An 18,430-nucleotide genomic window follows, 5' to 3' on the forward strand; every position below is an offset into this window, starting at 1 on the left:
TGAAAAGTCTAAAGGCGATTAAAAAAATCATTTATAATTATTGATGTAAAAGTTATGTATTAATTAATGTAAATTCATTCCGTTGGAATACATTTAAGATAGCAAATAAATGTTCATATATTTAGCCCGAAGCAAAAAAATAAATAAATAATAATAATAATGAAAAAAAAAAAAAAAAAAAAAACTATGTGTGTAGGGCCCATTTTGTTGCGTCTCAGCATCACTGAATATTCCAGTCAACGGGATATAAACTATAAACTACGCGCTTATATTTTTGTCCCGAAGTTGTTTTGCATTAAATTCTAATGTGAAGTTATATTTGAAATAAAATGACTTTTGTCATAGAGTGATGTGCAGCCGCTTCCGGTTTAGTGCTTCCTTGTTTGCTTCCACAGTCTGTTTCCACGTGTGTTCAGTGATGCCAGTAAACAGCAAGAGAGAGCAAGGAAAAGATGTTGCTGTGAGTCTGACAGTATTTATATTCTGTTGGGTTTCATTTAAACTGGGTCAGCTCAGATCTAAAAATTTTATAAAGGTCAAATATGGCAGTGAAAATTGTTATACCGCTAACAAAAAGTGCCAATAGTATTACGCACCATGGTAATATTAATACTGTTTTGCCCATAGTAAGTGCCATTGCATATAATTTTGGAAATTAAACAATATATGGTATTTCCATCTGATTCTGTCACTATAACATGGTACTACCTTTTAAAGAGCATTACAATATATAATTAATAAACGTATTTAAATTATATTTATATTATAGTGCATTTATTTGATGTTTATATATTATATACATTATAATTTTAATAATACGTTTTTTGTAACATCAGTCTGTACTCTGCATGTTGTATTTAATATGGTATGTTTGATTTTTAAGGGATTGTCAACCAAAAAATAAATATTTTGTGATCATACTCACTCTCATGTTGTTTCAAACCTGTATTACTTTCTTCTGTGGAATTAACGTTTTATCCCCATATTTTAATTTACATATTCTCACAGGTGCAGGGGACTAATGACAGCAGTGTGGTCAGTAAGGTGTCGGCAGCGGCACAGGGCTACTTCCACGATGATTTCCTTAAGCATTTTGTGTGCAAAGTGTCAAGAAGAGCTCCACTGATTAATAGGTAAATGTGTAGGAGACAGTTCTTGCCCTGTAAGTGATTATATTTTCATAAAACAGATGCATTATTTCTTATTTGTGTATATTTTCTGGCCCAGAGGTTATTATGTGCGCTGGAAAGCAGTTGATCACTGTGTGAAGCAGTTTTTCCATGCCACAATATCCTGCTCGAGGAGACAGGTGGGATGAAATGTTCACCTTTTTTTGTATGAGTGTTTTTACTGTAAAAAAAAAAAATGAATACCTTGATCATATCCGTCTCTTAATCTCAGATTCTGTCACTAGGAGCCGGGTTTGACTCATTGTATTTCCGGCTGCATGCAGAAGGAGCCCTTGGAGATGTCACAGTTTTCGAGGTTGACTTTCCAGAAGTGGCCCGGCGCAAGGCTGCCTTGATCAATAGCAATACTTGCCTGAAGGATGCGTTGCCAGATTGGGATGCTCTCTCAAATCAGCAGACTAGTAGGACATCTGTATCACATATTAATGGAATAGATTTCAAAACATAACCACATAAACTGTGCAGTGCAGTACATAAATGTTATTATTCCTACGGATACTTGTCCAACTTTGTCTTTTGTCTCTAAAGTGATGTTCTCTCTAAAGAACATTTGCTACGTGTTTCTTGTCCATGTGTAGATGCTGTGTTCATCAGAAGTGGTCATTATAATCTCATTGGTGTGGATGTCAGGAAGGAGCAGGAGGTGGAGGCGACTCTGAGCAGAGCTGGACTACAGTGGGACGCTCCCACTCTTGTCTTGTCAGAGGTTGTGTTGACTTACATGGAAACACAATGGTGAGACCGTTAATTCAACTTCGACTTGAACTGGTTGGAGCCATGGTGCAACAGTTAGTATATGTGCTCCTGAACCTCTGAGGCTTGATGGTTATTCCAATCTCATTGCTGTTCTGTCTTTTTTCAATAGTTTTCTTTTGCCTTCTACTATAGAGACCATATTAACTTTTGAGCAAACAGTCTAACTAGTTTTAACATTTTGGTGTTTTTCTCCAGGTCAGATGCTGTGATTGGCTGGGCTGCCAAACTACTCCCACAATCTATGTTTGTGATGTACGAACAGATCCGCCCAGATGACCCGTTTGGCAGGGTCATGCAAAACCACTTCCTGAAGCTTAATTCTACCATACATGCTCTCAAACAATATCCAGACACTGTCGCTCAGACGCATAGATTCATACAGAAGGTATGGCTCCAATTAATGTTTCATGCACATTTATTTGTGACCCTGAACCACAAAACCAGTCTTAAGTAGCACAGGTATATTTGTAGCAATAGCCAAAAATACATTGCATGGGCCAAAATTCTAGATTTTGATTTTATGCCAAAAATCATTAGGATATTTGTAAAGATTATGTTCCATATTTAGTAGTATAAGATATTTTGTAAATTTTCTACTGTAAATATGTCAGAACTTAGTTTTTGATTAGTAACATGCATTGCTAAAAACTTCATTTGGACAACTTTAAAGGTGATTTAATATTGTTTTTTTGTTTGTTTGTTTTTTTTTTTTGCACCTTCAGATTCCAGATTTTTAAATTGTGTCTCTACCAAATATTGTCCTATCTTAACAAACCATACATCAATGGAAAGCTTATTTATTCTGCATTTTAGATGATTTATAAATCTCAGTTTCAAAAAATTCACCCTTATGACTAGTTTTGTTGTCCAGGGTCATGTGTTTTTAGTATATAGATTATGTATGTTTTTAGCATTCTGAAGGAATGTATGAAACTGAAGACTGGAGTAATGACGGAAACCCAACTAACGATGGAAATTCAGCTTTGCCATCACAGGAATAAATTACGTTTTAAAATATTAAGTTAGATTTTTGTTATTGCAGTATTCACGATATTACTGTTTTTTTTCTGTGTTTTAATTTAATAAATGCACCCTTAAAGAACATAAGAGACTTCTTTCAAAAAATATATTAAAAACAAAAAAGTCATACCAACTTTTGAACGTTAGACTAAATTGATCACACTGGATTATCAGCAAGCCAGGTAACAGATCTTTGACTCCCACAGGGCTGGGAAAAATGTGTCTGTCTGGATTTGAACCAGTTCTACTTTGACCTTCTTCCTGAAGATGAGAGGCAGAGAGTCTCGGGACTGGAGCCTTTTGATGAATTTGAGGTGAGGAAACAGCCCCATTCCCAGCAAAAACCATTGAATGATCCCAGAATCACCACTGAATTTGTTCTAATGCCTGATCCCAGACCTGCGTTTATCTTTTTGATATCAGGAGTGGCACCAGAAATGTTCTCATTACTTCATCCTTACAGCCTCCAAAGGCTCTGTGACCAATCAAGCCCTTCTCACTCTACCAAAGGGTAAGATTCTGTAAGATATTTGTATTATGTGTAGGTGCTCTTAACATAACACATGTGCTATTTTCACTCCTAGCATCTTCGATTCCTCATATGACTCCTCAATGGACTGAGCGCCCTCCCCTGGTCATTCAGCCCATGTATGGCTCTCCGAGTATAGAGGCTGTTGGAATGGCTTCTGCTGTCCTGGCACCTGGAATCATCCTACTCACTGGAGGCTGTGGGAGAAACGGAAGAGACACAGCAGCGAGGGTCCTGATCAAAGAGAAGGATGGCTGGAAATGTGCCTGTGTGGAGGCTCACGGGGATAAAGGTGATTTGATCAGTGCTCTATTTTTGTCTTTGATAATTTGATCATTTTCTAAATAAACTGTTTGATCTGTTTGTTAGTAAATAAACACACTTTGTCAAGTCAATTTTATTCGTAAAGCACTTTTCACAGTACACATTGTTTAAAAGCAGCTTTACATAAATTCATCATGTTAATGCTCATAATACTATCATGTCTAATTGTCCACTTATTTGCATATATTAATATGGTGATGAAATAAACAAACGGATGAGATTTGCTGTATAGTATTTATTGTTTTATGTGAGTGCACTGTATGTATGAGGATAGTGCTGAATATTTTTATAGTATTTGCAAGGAGTTATTATTAGATTTTGGGTGATATGCAAATCTGAAGCTATGTAATCTCTAAGGTTTTGTTTAATTTCTAACAATTTGGTGCAGAGACATGTCTAATTATGTATGTATGCATATCTTTGTCTCATATTTCTTCTCCTTAGTGGTTAGTCTTTATCAGACGTTGACTTCTATCCCTGGAGGTGGAGCTGTCCTCCTCGGTGGCAGGACTTCTCCACTCAATCCAACAGGCAGTGTTGTGTGGGTGACCTTTGACCCTGGCAATGAGCAAAGTGCTGTACAGCTGTCCTTTGAGAACACGGTTTGTACCGGGACTGGTCCAAAGCCACGATGGCGACACACATCAACCTTGATATGTTATAAAGGTTGGAGATTTTTTTTAGGTATTTTTTGTATTTTTCTTGGCATTTTATAAGGAGCGAAATATTAACTTTTTAATGTATCGTTTCAGATAAGACTTTTCTATTTGTGTTTGGAGGACGTACAGAGAAGGATCCAGTTTTAGGTGATGCACATTTCCTATGTTTGGAGGACAAACACTGGACTGAGGCATGGCTTTGTATTATTTTTTATTTCTCATCTTTCTCGTATTAAAACCTCATGAAAATGTACAAACAAACGGATACACCTCAGTTAAAATGTTTGGGGATGTACGTTTTGAGCAGCCATTACTCCAGTCTTCAGTGTCACATGCTGTTTTGGTGCTCAAGTAATATTTCTTATTAACATCAATGTTGAACATTGTTTCAGGATTCTTTGATGAATTTAAAATATAAATCTTTTGTAACAATATACATGTCTTTGCTGTCACCTTTGGTCATTCCATTCTTGCTGAATAAGATTTTTAATTAAAAATCGTACTTACCCCAAACATTTGAACAGTAGTGTATATACCTTAGATTTTTGATAAGGGCAACACAGTGTTCCGGTGTATATTTTGGAATAGCCATCATGTCTAGAGGATGAATGTTTGAGAATCTTTTGTGTGTTTCAATCAGATGACAGTTGTTGGTGCCGTACCAGAAGCCCGTCATTCCCATTCTGCTTGTCCCTATGGAGGGGGACTTGTGATATTTGGAGGTTTAGGGAAAGGAGGCAGACCTCTCTGTGATGTTTTCTACCTGAGACCCACATCATCAGGTTTCTGCTGGGAGACAAAGAATTTACATCCACCCCCAGTACCCAGGTTTAAAACCATTTACTTATTTGGATGTTGTTTTATGAAGATGTGACACCTCTCAGTGATCAAAGTCACAGTCTTGGCCTCTCTTTTCAGATATTCTCACTCAGCCCACGTAATAAATGAGAAGTTGGTTGTGGTTGGTGGAGTTTGGCTTCAGGCTGATGGAGTACCAGGAGTTGCTGTAATAAATCTGAACACTGGGAGCTGTTTGGAGATCCAGTTGGATACCGTAAGTTACTTTGCTCATGAACTTTAGCAGTGATTAATGGCTTATTATAAAATGGAAAATTTTGGCTCTAAAATCTCATTGGATAGGCATAGTAAAATAAATTTCTGACTTTAAATTCTGATTGATGTTCACTGCTGTTGTACAATCCAAATATGCACTCAGTAATAATGCAGAAAGTTGCATTATTGCTTGGCAGCAATGAACAGCCTATAGAGTTGAAGGAATAGCTCACCCAAAAATGAAAATTCTGTTATTAATTACTCTCGTGTCATTCCAAACCCGTAGGACCTTTGTTTATCTTCAAGACACAAATTATAATATGTTGATGAAATCTGAGAGCTTTCTGACCCTGCATAGACAGCAACGCAACTGACACGTTCAAGGCCCAGAAAGGCAGTAAGAACATAGTTAAAATAGTCCATGTGCCATCAGCGGTTTAACCTTAATTTTTTGAAGCTACAATAATACTTTTTGTGTGCAAAGAAAACAAAAATAACAACTTTATTATATAACAGTATTGCATTTGATTGGCAATATTTTTATCTCTCATCAACTGCAAAAAATGCTTTGAAATTGATGACATTTGAAATTTGAAATCCTGAAAGTGTCGTTCTCTCTTATGTTATCTTTATAGTTGGGCTAACTTAGCTATTCTCTTTGAGAATTTGAGTATTTTTTTTTTTTTTTTATTTTATGGTTATAGTCATCATTTATTGTATGAAAATGCCTTCAGACTTAAGAAATATATTACCTGATGAAGGAATTGTTTGATTAATACTATTAATAAATTGAATTACTAATGTGTGATATTTTTTTTAGGACTGGAAAAGTCAATGAAATAATAAAATTAATTAATCGAAATTAAATCTGGATTTTTGGTAATACTTCGATTGAAAATATTTTATTGGCAAGAAATTGCCAGTGGCTAGGATTTTAAAAATTATATTGAAAATCCTTATGCAGTTGTTCATAAATGACTGCAAAAGTCATTGGTCAAAAGGTGTTGGTCCTCAGTTTAAAAAACAATAAACCACCTGAAGACATAAATATTGTATTTATTTTTGTAATTTTTGTTGCTAACTAATTAATTTCAGTTACATTTCCAGCAATCCCCTGTTTTCATATGCATAAATAACTTTAATTTATTTGTCATTACTTATCTTTTTTTTTTTCAAATTTTATTTTACTTCAGTCATCTGTGCCTTGGCCTCTGATGCTGCATTCATTCTGCTCTGAGCTGCTGGACTCTGAGGGGTCAGAGATGGTGCTCATTGGTGGAGGTGGAAACTGTTTCTCATTTGGGACTCATCTCAATCTCCACCCTGTAACAGTGGATTTAAGACCAATACTTTGCTCTTCATAAGTACAAACGACAAACAAGCAACAAATGTGCTGCTGAGTGAATCTCCAGCCAAACTTTATTTCAGCCGGAACTTTAGCCAAATAGCCCAAGTATTGCGACACAGGGACATCACTCCGTGAAGCGACGGAAAGACTGCACGGTGGGACAGACCGCACCCCAGTCCACTGGTTTGCGGTAGTTGCCCTTCTCCAGGAAGTACTGGTGGCCACGGTAGTTGGGATGCTCGTAGAAGATCCAGTAGCCGTCCAGAACTTTGCAGGAGTGGACCTCTCTCAGACGGAACCTCTCCAGCACAGATGGACAGTCTTCAATGGACTCTATGGCCTGGCCTGTGAAGTCGGGCTTGTCGTACAACTGAACTTTGTACTGCATTCCACTTGTCTGCATGGGTTGGATTTATTTGGGTTTGGGAATAGAAAAGAAGTAGAAATATTTGTGCATGAAGGTTGAAGTTCAGATAAATGGCACAAAAAGAAGACGTGGAATAAGATGGCACTAGCTTTGTAAAACGCAGTTACAAATATATAACACTTGAAGACCTTCACAGGCATGTTTTGTAAATTAATATACAATTTTATCTTGTTTGCCCAGTTTGACCTTTTTTGGAGCATTTTGAAAATATATATTATATAATAGTATTCATGCTATAGAAATATTCATACAAGCCTTCAGAGCAAAAACTGTTCTGATATTTTATAGATCCAACATATACTTTTTATGGAGTTGTATGAGTGTTGGAGAAGATGGCGCCTGATGTCCAAATAAAGTAAATTAAAAAGAATTGCATTGACCTAAAATGTAATTTAGTCCTCTGTATGCTCTATTGATCAAACCAAGCTAAACATTTGCTTGCATTACACATAAAAGTTTGGTCGTTTAACAAGACTGAATCAAATACTGCAGACCACATGGACACCGATTTAATGGCAAAAGCTGTGTGGCTTAATTGGGTTAAACTGACGTAACAGTTAGAAAAGGTCTATGCATGACCTTCCGCTACTCATACTGTGCCAGGCTTTTATTGAGCTTTAACACAGTAAATCGAATTCACTTCTAGCACAGCACTGTGAAACAGTTTGATCATTATCCCCAGTCTAAAAACATTGCAAATCATATTTATTCTGCTCTATACACCATTTAAGTCTTAGAAAAAAACTCACTAATGCACGCTGTTGAATGTACTGGTTGAACTTACGAAGCGGATGAGCTTGCAGGAACTGAGACAGTCATTGAGGCCCATCCAGCCCAGGTATTCAGGATACTCTCCCCTGGTTAGCAGATACCGGTTACCTGTGTAGTTGGGCCGCTCGTAAACCACCCAGGCACCGCTTTCCACACGAATAGAGTTGCAGCAGCTCAGGTAGGCATGGAAGTCAGAGCAGTCACTGTCACACTCATAACGGCGGCCCTTGAAATTTTTTTCCTCAAAAAACACAATCTGAGAGACATCAAGATAATGTTGAAGAGCATTTTTATACCACTTCACATCATATAAAAATGGTTAAACAACTGTTTTGGCCATTTTTATGCTGATTTAGCTGGCTGGCCAGCAAACAACATACATTTTATCTTGTCCAACGTGACCTTGAAGTTTAGGGTTGCCAGATTTTCACAAAGAAACCTGCCCAATTACTACTCAAAACTAGCCCAATTGCGTTTCGCTGTGGGGTCCTCCAGTAAAAATTGCATTCAAGGGAGGGTTTTTTTTTTTGGCAGGGACCCCTGGTAAAATTCGCATTCCAGAGGCTACATATCACGTTATTAGTCGCTTCAACGCGTGGACATTAAAAACAATCCGTAGCAACAGTGCTACAGTAGCCCAATTCCACAGGAAAATGACTCGGCAACACTGTGAGGTTAAGGAGAAGTTCACTTCCAGAACAAAAATGTACAGATAATTTACTCACCCCCTTGTAATCAAAGATAGTCATGTCTTTCTTTCTTTGGTTGATAAGAAATTACATTTCTTGAGGAAAACATTTAAAAAATTATCTCCATATATATTATCTCCATATAGAAGAAGAAGGGTCTTATCTAGCAAAACGATCGGTCATTTTTGAAACAAATTTGACAGTTTATAATATTTTTAACCTCAAATGCTTTTCTTGTCTCTGCGATGCACATGCGTAGTCTGTGCAATCCGGGTCAATACAGTTAGGGTATGTCGAAAAACTCCCATCTAGTTTTCTTCTTCAACATCAAAATTGTCCTACATTGCTGTTTTACCTTTTTTTGGGAAGAAAACTTGTAACTTGAAAGAAGTGAACTTCTCCTTTAATTAGCCCTTTATAAAGACCCACCCCCCTTTGTTACTGTTATGTCCAACAAGTGGAGCAAAGACGACACTGACACTGTGCCGACAGACGAGACAGAGCAGGTTACTTTTGGTATGAAAAAGCCTCAGCTTTCAAACTTTGTCATTTTGTAAGAAATTCGAATAATAAATACCATTTTGTGGCTCTTTAGTGTGTTGTGACAGATCACTGTAGCGCCTCAGTTCAAGCAGCATGTGAACCAATCATCTCTTCCTCTTTACTAGTTGTTATAGCATGGAATAAACATGAATGAACATCAGAAGGTATGTTGTTTTAACGTTTTAAAGACTCAAAATACACCAACATTAATCTGCTCTCCTGTCTGGGTTGTTTGTAAGACAAAAATTTGACATTATAATTGGCAAGATCGCTTGTCAATCAAACTCCTTGCGAAGAATCAATTGTGAGTTCAGAATTGTGTTATAAGCTCGCAATTGCGAGTTATAAAGTCAGAATTGCGAGATATAAACTTGCAATTCTGAAATGAAGTCACACAGTATTGTGAGATATAAACTTAATTGTGTTTATATCTTGCAGTTCTGACTACCAGAATTGCAACTTTATTTCTCAGAATTGCAACTATATCTCTCAATTCTGAGAAAAAAGTCAGAATTGCGAGTTTGCATCACGCAATTCTGAGAAAAAAGTCAGAATTGTGAGTTTATATCATGCAATTCTGAGAAAAAAAAATCTGAATTCTGAGATGTAACCTCACAATTGCAAGAAAAAAAGTTGCAATTACTTTTTACATTTTTTATTCAGTGGCAGAAACAGGCTTCCATAATTAGCCAGTTTGCTATGCCAGCAACCAACCAATATTACATATCTAATACTACAGATGACCATCTTAGATTCAAAATGGTCTGATCTGTAAATAAAAACACAGTTTCATAAAGAATCTAATCCAAAACAGTCCTACAGTACTTATCTGACTGCTGGCCAACACGTTTAGAAAAGAGGTTCTAGAAAACAGGGGTTTTAGAAAATTGTGTCAGAATTTTAGAAACTGCATTAAAGAAAACTAAAAAATTTCTGATTATGTCATGAAGTCTCAACAATATCAGCACTATCTGCTAGGTAGATTTTAAACATTTCTTTAATATTTTATTTCCTAATGTGAATGTAAAGTTAACAGAACTAATATATCTAACACATTAATATATGTACATTCACAAACTAATTCGCTGAACTGAACATAAAGATGCTACACAACTTCTGTATCTGCCATTAAGGTTGATAAACCTTGATTATACATATATTTTCTTATTAGTTCTGCAATTTTGTTTTTATAAATTACGCAGCTGCGCTAGATTCAGCCTCTTTTCCATTATATTCAAGTGATTTCCTACTCACCCTGCCCATCTTGAATACTGTATTTAGTCTTGTCCGGGGGAGGTGGCCTGAGTGTCAAGAGTGAATGTTTTATGGGGCTGTTTAAATATGCAGCTCCCACCGTCAAAATGTCGAGGAGGGGAGGGCCAGATATTCACTTTGTCATGAAAATGAGATCCAAAAATCGAGTCAGTGATTCTAGCACTATTCAGTTTTTTTTCCAGAAAAGCAAATGGGGATTAAAGGATAATGACTAGCCTGGCACGGGCATTCATTCATCCTGAAACAACACTGCACTCTACAACTGGACCAACTTGAACCACAACAAACACAGCACACTGGCCAGCACCTGATGCCAAGAGCACTGCCAAATAAAGAACCCAGGCTCACTGGATTGTCACACCATGCTGAATGGCACCCATTACTCTGGGTCAGCTCTTTTTAACAGCATAGCCACTGGTAAATGAACCAACTAACTAAATCTGGACAAAATGTAAGTGCTTTGCATATGCAATACTGAACAGGCAGTGATAATTTAGGTTTTAAAATGACAAATCTTCAGTGAAATATTGTATTTAATATAGTAACCTATGGTAAATATATCCTGTAGCAGAATATGCACACTTCCCTGCTACAAAATATGCAAAAAGCAGTACGTGTAATGAGTCAGATGTCTGAATGCTCAAAATTCGTATCCACCAAACTGTGTTCAGTGAGATTCTGAATCAATTTTCATTAGGTCAAGAGACACAAAGACCCGGTTTCACAAACAGGGCTTAGACTAAGCCAGGATTAAGCTATAGTTCAATTAGGACATTTAAGTAATTTTTATAAACTTGCCGGTGTGCAACTTGAGACAAAACAAAGGCACTGGTATATTTTAAGTTAACTCAGTGCAAGTTTCTTTTAATTTAAAAAGCTCAGACTTACATTTTAGTCTAGGACTTGGCTTAAGCCTCGTCTGTGAAACGGGGTAGGAGTCATCAGATTCAAAATATTTTGCAAACAAATTTGACCACTATGATCAGGACGGCTCTTCTGAAATTATTCAATGCTATAAACACAAAAACGTTGTGGTTAAACTATAAAAAGAAAAAGAATTTGAAATGTTGCCTTTCCAACTAATATGAAATACCAAAATCACTCACTCATTCTAAAACTGAAGAAAAAAAAAAATCTAAATATAAATAAATAAAGATAGTTTATCAAAAATATCTTAATTTGTGTTCCATAGATGAGCAAAGGTCTTATAGGTTTGGAACAACATGAAGGTGAGTAATTAATGGCACTTTCATTTTTGGTTGAACTATCCCTTTAAGACATGAATATATTCAAGAGACATTTTAAGTGACAGCATTGTTGGAATCTGTATTGTGAACATACAGTAATAGTGCAATTACAGTGCAAGGCATTGTGAACATACAGCAAAAGAGAAATATAAACATTTATACTGGCTGTGAGATTTCAGGAGGCAATAGCTGCAAACTCTTGAGTGAGTATACGTGTTATGCCAAGTACCAAATAAGACATTTGTCAATAATTACAGTACATTCCTGCACATATCTATTCCTGTTCCCTCTAAATTCATATGAAGGCAGCAATCAGTCCCTTTCCTGTTTTAATTAAATAACGACTCTTATGGTGATATTCTCTTACATATCAACCTCTGGAATCACTGGTGTCTTATAAAGGAAAGTACCTTAACCCTTAAACTATCAGACACCTGCAGCAATAATACAGTAACTCTACAAACTAATCCAGCATAGATTTTTCTAGATGTCAATAATGTGACAGGACACAAAGTCCCTGTCAAAATCCGATACAGCATTGACAGTCTTCGTACCAGAAGAACGCTAATGTTTGAGAATCAGAGAGGGCAAAAGTAGTTTTTGGTTGTTTGGCTGTTCTCTTAGCAAACAGTTGGTGCCCGTCCCATCGCTTGTTCAGGTGGTTGGTTTTTAAGTACATTCTGTCCGGAGTTGGAGGTGTGGCTGGAAGGCCATTGGTCCACAGAGGTAGAGGGGGTGTGGGCAGGAGGGAGAAGGCTGTCAAGCTCTCGCCTTTGTCCTGTCTCGAGCAACCACTCATGAAATTTCTGCTCCACTAAGGCCTGAAACTGCCGCCTCTGAACCCTTTAAAACAAAGACAATGCATCACAACTGAATGTTGAAAGAAAAAAAACGTATGGCTCAGGTCATTATTTTGGAGATGCATTACAATTTTTCACCTGATGCACATACTGTAACATCTTTTTATGATCTATGAAACTATGACAAGAGGGCTCACTTGTTTAGGTGTGCTTCCTTTACAGTCTTCTGCCAATCCTCTATCGCCTTCTCTCGGCTCTCTATGGCTTTCTGGTAGTCTGCCGGCAGGCCCCAAGGGATCTCACAGTTATCCCCCTCCATTTGGAAAGGTATCACCAGCGGGTAAAACTCAGAGGGGGGCTGGATGCGGTAGCAGCCAGTGTCTGTAGCGGAACCTTCGGCTCCAAACAGAAGAGGTTGGTCCCATAAATTGGGAAGCACTGCTAGGCCCACGCTAGCCATGTGGTCCTCAAGAGTGGGATAATGTGTGTGGAAGGGGCCCATTGTGAGAGACACATTCCCAGGAAGGAGAAGGGGTCGAGTAGGGGTGAGGGCATGGATTGTGCAGTGAGAAGAGCCACCTACGGTTAGACGGCCAGCCACACACACCACACGAACATTCTCACAGCTCTGAATGTGGACACTAGTCCCCACTGGGCCGAGAACCACTGTACTGTTCCTGCACTTGTCCAAGGTCACAGACCTGCAAGATAAGGGCGTAGTTTTACATGGATGTTTACACAGTACTAAACAAACTAAAAAAAAAGAAAGAGACTAAATGACAGGGTACGACCAGCATTTCTTTTAACATTCTTTTGACTTTAAGGCATGTTGTGATTTATCCAATGCTGTCATTATTGTTACAAATGGGACATGATATTTGACTAGGCACCCAACAACAGATTAGTTGATTAATGTGGTTAACTAGTACAGCCTTTTTTTTTTTTTTTTTTTTTTTGCCTATGCCCTTTTCAAGTCAGTATCTAAGGCCTGAAAAAAAAAAAAAACATTACAAAAATAAAAAAATAAAATAAACATATTATAATATAATACAATACACAAACAGACAGAGAGAAAATGTGCATTTAATACTCAAATAACAACAAAAGTGCATTTATTTTAATTTAATAATTTAAGTGATTCCTCACCGCAGAGGAGAAAGAAGGTAGATGAAAGCCTCACTGCAGCGGTGGAGTTTGATGTTGGCATTATTCAGCTTTTCAGAGTCTTTGGCGAGCGTCTGTTTGCAAACCTGTGACATGAGCAACAGTCGACTTCCTGGAGGAGCCATGTGGGTATTTCTGAATATTTTGGCTTTCTTTAGGGTGCCCTCTACTACAAAACAAAATATGAATGAGTTAATAATACTATAATGTAGTTAACCATCAATCATTTTTAGCTAAACCTGACAAATTTAAACCATTTTCATTGAAAAAGATGGCTTTTGGTATTGTTCCCTTAAGATTTCTATGTACATGATTTCTTTGATCTTTGATTCTTTAAAACCTGGTTCAGACTACACATTTTTTTTTTATCAGTCACTGTCATATTATGCAATTTTGACTTTTGAATTTTTAATATTGTCATGAACAAGATACAAGTCAGACTACACGGTCCTACCCGACCATTCATCGTTTGCCGTCTTTAGCAACATGTCTACTTTCATCTATACTGTGGGACTACAACTGAGGTAAAATAGTGTTTATTTAACTTTTTTTTTCCCACTCTGTTGCGGTCATCCCTCGCTGAAACATCATAAATGCAGGAGTATTATTGTCATAGCTCCACAAACATTGTAAAATTCCACCTAGCAGGACCGATACCCTTGTCTCACTTTCATGTCAGCTCATTTGAAAGCATGTACAAAGGTGCTTCTGTACAAAGGTGCTCCTACTGGCCAGTGTCACATATATGATGGAACTCGTGGACGACCGAAAAATCATGCTAGTCTTTTTGTAATGATGTTATAAAGTGGCAACGGTTGTCGTCCACTATGACACACTACATGAGATTGAATCTTGTGTCCCGATGCCCATCGTCATTTATGAATCCCAAAGACACCGTACATCAAGCTACAATCATGTAATCTAAACCAGGCTTAAATTAAACTAAACCAAACCACAAATATTCCTAAAGAACGTTTGATTTGTGAAACTTTAAACACTTACAAAAATCCACCCACAACTTTATTCCTTTGACGAGAATTTCCAGTTTACCTTGCAGCGCCCATGCCAGTTTCTTTCCTGATTGTGAGCAGGTGGAGATGCCAAAGGGGTTGAGGCAAAGAGCCTGATGCAGAAACCCCTGAAACTGCTGCAGAGAGTAGGAGCGGCTGAGTTTGGAGAATCCTGCCTGGGACTGCAGCGGCGACCGGCTGAGGAGCTTGTGGATTGGGTACACAGTACGGCTATGGCTCACAGATCCTTCCAGCAACAGACTGAGGCTTTCCAGAGCCTCTGAAGTGAGCTGGCTGTCACGCAGAACCTGTCCTGAACTGCTCAGCTGGCCTGGCTCCACTAGCAACTCCAAAAGCTCAGCCAGGTGTGTCTGGATGAAAGTAAGATGAGCCTGGTCGTCCCAGTTCTGGTCAAACAGAAGGAATAAACAAATAAAATGGAATTTGATTGTGACAAGTTAAAGGACATTCAAAAGACATACAAAAGTAAATCTGATGATGTCTGAGGATTTCATCCCAAAATTAAAATACAAGATTAAATTTTTGCATAAGCAAAAAAACCCCCCCCAAAAAAAAACATTTAAATAAAATGATTTTATAGATTTTATACAGTCCTGACTGTCACATTTGATCAATTTAATTCATGCTTGCTGAATAAAAGTATTCATTTATTTTAAAAAAAAATCTTACTGACTCCAAACTATATATTAATGTATGACTCAATATGACTTCACCCACACACCTTATTTTTGGGAATTTATTTTGGTGTCTCTCTCAGAGGATGATGAGGGAGATCGTGCTCTGGGACTTGGCCACTCTTCCCCAATTAATGACGTGCGGAGAGAGATTCGGTTCAGTTGCTGTAAATACAGGAAGAGTAGAAACTGCAGCGTGTCCACTGACAGCTAAAAGAAGACAGAGAAAAAGATTAGAACAGCAGAACAGCAATCACACTCTTAAACAGCAACCACTTTAGTTCGTACCTTACAACGCTGCCTGTCAAGTTCCTTTGGAGTGTGGCATTGCGACAGAGCTTCTGCCCACTCTAATCTCTGCTCTGCAGAACGAGGCATCAACAGATCAAAAGTCTCAAAATACAGCCAGGCAAGCTCCTCTGCCAACTGCAGTTTGCCACAAGCGATGTGTCGCCACATGTGCCAGCCGAGCCTGGGGAAGCAGCCGTCTCGGGTCCGGACATAACAGGCCATCTTGCGCAGATAATGCATGCTGAATTTGCTTGGGGGTGTGGCGGGAAGAACCCCGATCAGGAAGGGCTCCAGACGTGGCCACACACATGCTGTGTATTTGTCCATTTCTATTGAATAAAAAGATTTGTTCAAACGAGTGAGCGGAGTGGGGAAAAATGATAAAATCACCATTAATATGGCTGTGTATGTGCATACAGTTGAAGTCAAAAGTTTACATACACCTTGCAGAATCTACAAAATATTATTTATTTTATATATTCATAGTTGTTCATGAGTCCCTTGTTTGGACAGTTAAACTGCCCGCTGTTGTTCAGAACAGTTCTTCAGGTCCCACAGATTATTTGGTTTTTCAGCATTTTTGTGTATTTAAACCCTTTCCAACAATGACCATATGATTTTGAGATCCATCTTTTTACACTTTCACAACTGAGGGAATCATATGCAACTATTACATAAAGTTCAAATACTCACCGATGACTCAGAAAGAAAAATGATTATTAAGAGCCAGGGGTGTAAACGTTTGAACGGAATGAGGCTGTGTACATTTTTCTTATTTTGCCTAACTATAATTCCCCATTTAGTACTGCCCTTCAAAAGCTACAGAAGAAAAAGATACTTACATGTTCCCCAGAAGACAAAATAAATTTACCCTGATCTTCAAACTCAAAATGTTTTCATCCACCAACTCTTAATGCATTGTTTCCTTCTACAGCATCGGTGAGCGCTTAAACCTTCTGTAATACTTGCATATGAGTCCCTCAGTTGTCCTCAGTGTGAAAAGGTGGATCTCAAGATCATACAATCATTGTCGGAAAGGGTTCAAATACACAAAAATACTTTTTTTGTGGGACCTTTGTGGGATTTTTTGTGGGACCTGAAGGATTTTTCTGAAGAACAGCAGGCAGTTTAACTGTTCAGGACAAATCAGGAACTCATCAACCAGGAACAACTATATCTAAAAAAAAAAAAAAAAAGAAAACACAGAGCTGTGGATCATTCAGGTAACAACACAGTATAAAAAATCAAGTGTATTTAAACTTTTGAACATGGTCATTTTTATAAATTCAACTATTATTTTCTTTTGTAGACTATATGTAAACATCTTTTATGCAAAATATCTTATTCACATCAGCACAAAATAAAAATAACATGCATTTTGTATGATCCCGCTTATTTTGGTACAATAATTAAAATTTTGCAGATTCTGCAAGGTGTATGTAAACCTTTGCCATCGACTGTAAATGATAATGCACTGGCAAATTGCATACAGTTGCATACACAATAATAATATGAATGGTAACAAGAGAAATGCTGGATAAATAGTTTACAATACTGGAAAGCCAGGGTAAGAATTTTATCATATCTAACCAACCTGAGTCTCATTTATGAGCTAAAGTCAAGCAATTTCCTAAGTAACCACTTGATGGTCTTAAAATAAAATTTCATTATTTCCTTGAAATCCACATCATCCCAGTATGCAGATGCTAATCAGCAAAGTAATCATCTTTTTTTTTTAAATGAATTAATACAAGAACAATACAATGGGAAACATTCATTCAAAAGTGAAAAAAAGCAAAATAAACCACAGTCATATGTAGCAAAATTTGGATCAGTCAGCCAACTTTATGACAAGTTTAGCAACATATTTTCCAAAACTAACGTTACACAGACACAGTGATAATGGACACGACTTTTATTCTCCTTACCTGATCATTGAAAGTTTCAGGGCTTCAAAAGGTGGTCACCTTTGTTTCATCGGTTAAAAATAATAAACATATATAAAATATATTTACACTGAAATGCTTTCCGATGCTGTCCACACTGACGCGCGCGTGACCCTATACCAAACTGAGGTGCCTCGCGAACGCGCACTGCTATGCCGCTCAAAACTTCATTATTGTCATCTTTTCATTCACTCCACCATTATTAGAGATCCACACAACCACCAAACCGTCACCTTAGAATAATAAATCAGCTAAAGCCTAATTAACAAGTAAGAACTTTAAAGAAACATTAACGGTAGTTCTAAGAAAACAAACAACGATAAAACAGCACAACTGTTCGTGAGCGGTTGCCATGTCTGCGTCACAAAGTGTGACGTAACACAAATTGATCCCTTTGGAGCTCGACTTCATTTCAATATAAAAGTCATATGACACTAATGTAAAGTTACTGATTGTATGCCTAATTTTAGGATAATTTATTTTTGTATTGATCTAAAACTATTCTATGAGTCTTTTTGCTCATCACTTAATAAGAAAGATGCTAAAACAGCCATATTTATGAAAAAAATAATAATTTCGATGTTAGGGTTACCTCCTGGTTATTTTTTGACGTTGACATTTTTATGTGTAATTATTAATTTTAGTTAGTTGTTTATTTATTTATTTATTTATTCCTGTTTTAGATGTTGTTAA

General features: G+C 37.3%; 3 protein-coding genes across 4 annotated transcripts; 1 reads left to right on the top strand and 2 right to left on the bottom strand.

The window, feature by feature from the left end:
• Positions 1-363: 363 nt before the first annotated feature.
• Positions 364-7,676, top strand: lcmt2 (leucine carboxyl methyltransferase 2). Its single transcript, XM_051120109.1, has 14 exons — positions 364-460; positions 1,009-1,133; positions 1,228-1,309; positions 1,402-1,591; positions 1,769-1,925; positions 2,142-2,331; positions 3,173-3,280; positions 3,390-3,477; positions 3,551-3,787; positions 4,264-4,485; positions 4,572-4,669; positions 5,119-5,306; positions 5,397-5,532; positions 6,725-7,676. Exons 1-14 carry the CDS (start codon positions 419-421, stop codon positions 6,893-6,895), a joined length of 2,034 nt encoding a protein of 677 aa, XP_050976066.1. The 5' UTR covers positions 364-418; the 3' UTR covers positions 6,896-7,676.
• crygs2 (crystallin, gamma S2) lies at positions 6,921-10,634 on the bottom strand. Of its 2 annotated transcripts, XM_051120111.1 has the most exons (4): positions 10,564-10,604; positions 9,344-9,430; positions 8,091-8,333; positions 6,921-7,276 (listed from the first exon to the last, which is right to left on the bottom strand). In XM_051120111.1, the coding sequence occupies exons 2-4, from the start codon at positions 9,344-9,346 to the stop codon at positions 7,004-7,006; spliced, it is 519 nt and encodes a 172-aa protein (XP_050976068.1). In that variant the 5' UTR covers positions 9,347-9,430; positions 10,564-10,604; the 3' UTR covers positions 6,921-7,003. The 2 variants fall into 2 exon arrangements, with proteins under 2 accessions (XP_050976068.1, XP_050976067.1); XM_051120110.1 differs by lacking the exon at positions 9,344-9,430 and having other exon boundaries at positions 10,564-10,634.
• A 1,255-nt stretch (positions 10,635-11,889) lies between these two features.
• tbccd1 (TBCC domain containing 1) lies at positions 11,890-18,106 on the bottom strand. The gene is made up of 7 exons (XM_051120141.1): positions 17,720-18,106; positions 15,789-16,120; positions 15,554-15,710; positions 14,846-15,217; positions 13,778-13,964; positions 12,829-13,332; positions 11,890-12,674 (listed from the first exon to the last, which is right to left on the bottom strand). The coding sequence occupies exons 2-7, from the start codon at positions 16,116-16,118 to the stop codon at positions 12,452-12,454; spliced, it is 1,773 nt and encodes a 590-aa protein (XP_050976098.1). The 5' UTR covers positions 16,119-16,120; positions 17,720-18,106; the 3' UTR covers positions 11,890-12,451.
• Positions 18,107-18,430: the final 324 nt, after the last annotated feature.

The sequence above is a fragment of the Labeo rohita genome, chromosome 9 (genome assembly GCF_022985175.1).
Source record: "Labeo rohita strain BAU-BD-2019 chromosome 9, IGBB_LRoh.1.0, whole genome shotgun sequence".
In the NCBI taxonomy this organism is placed as follows: Eukaryota; Metazoa; Chordata; class Actinopteri; order Cypriniformes; family Cyprinidae; genus Labeo; species Labeo rohita.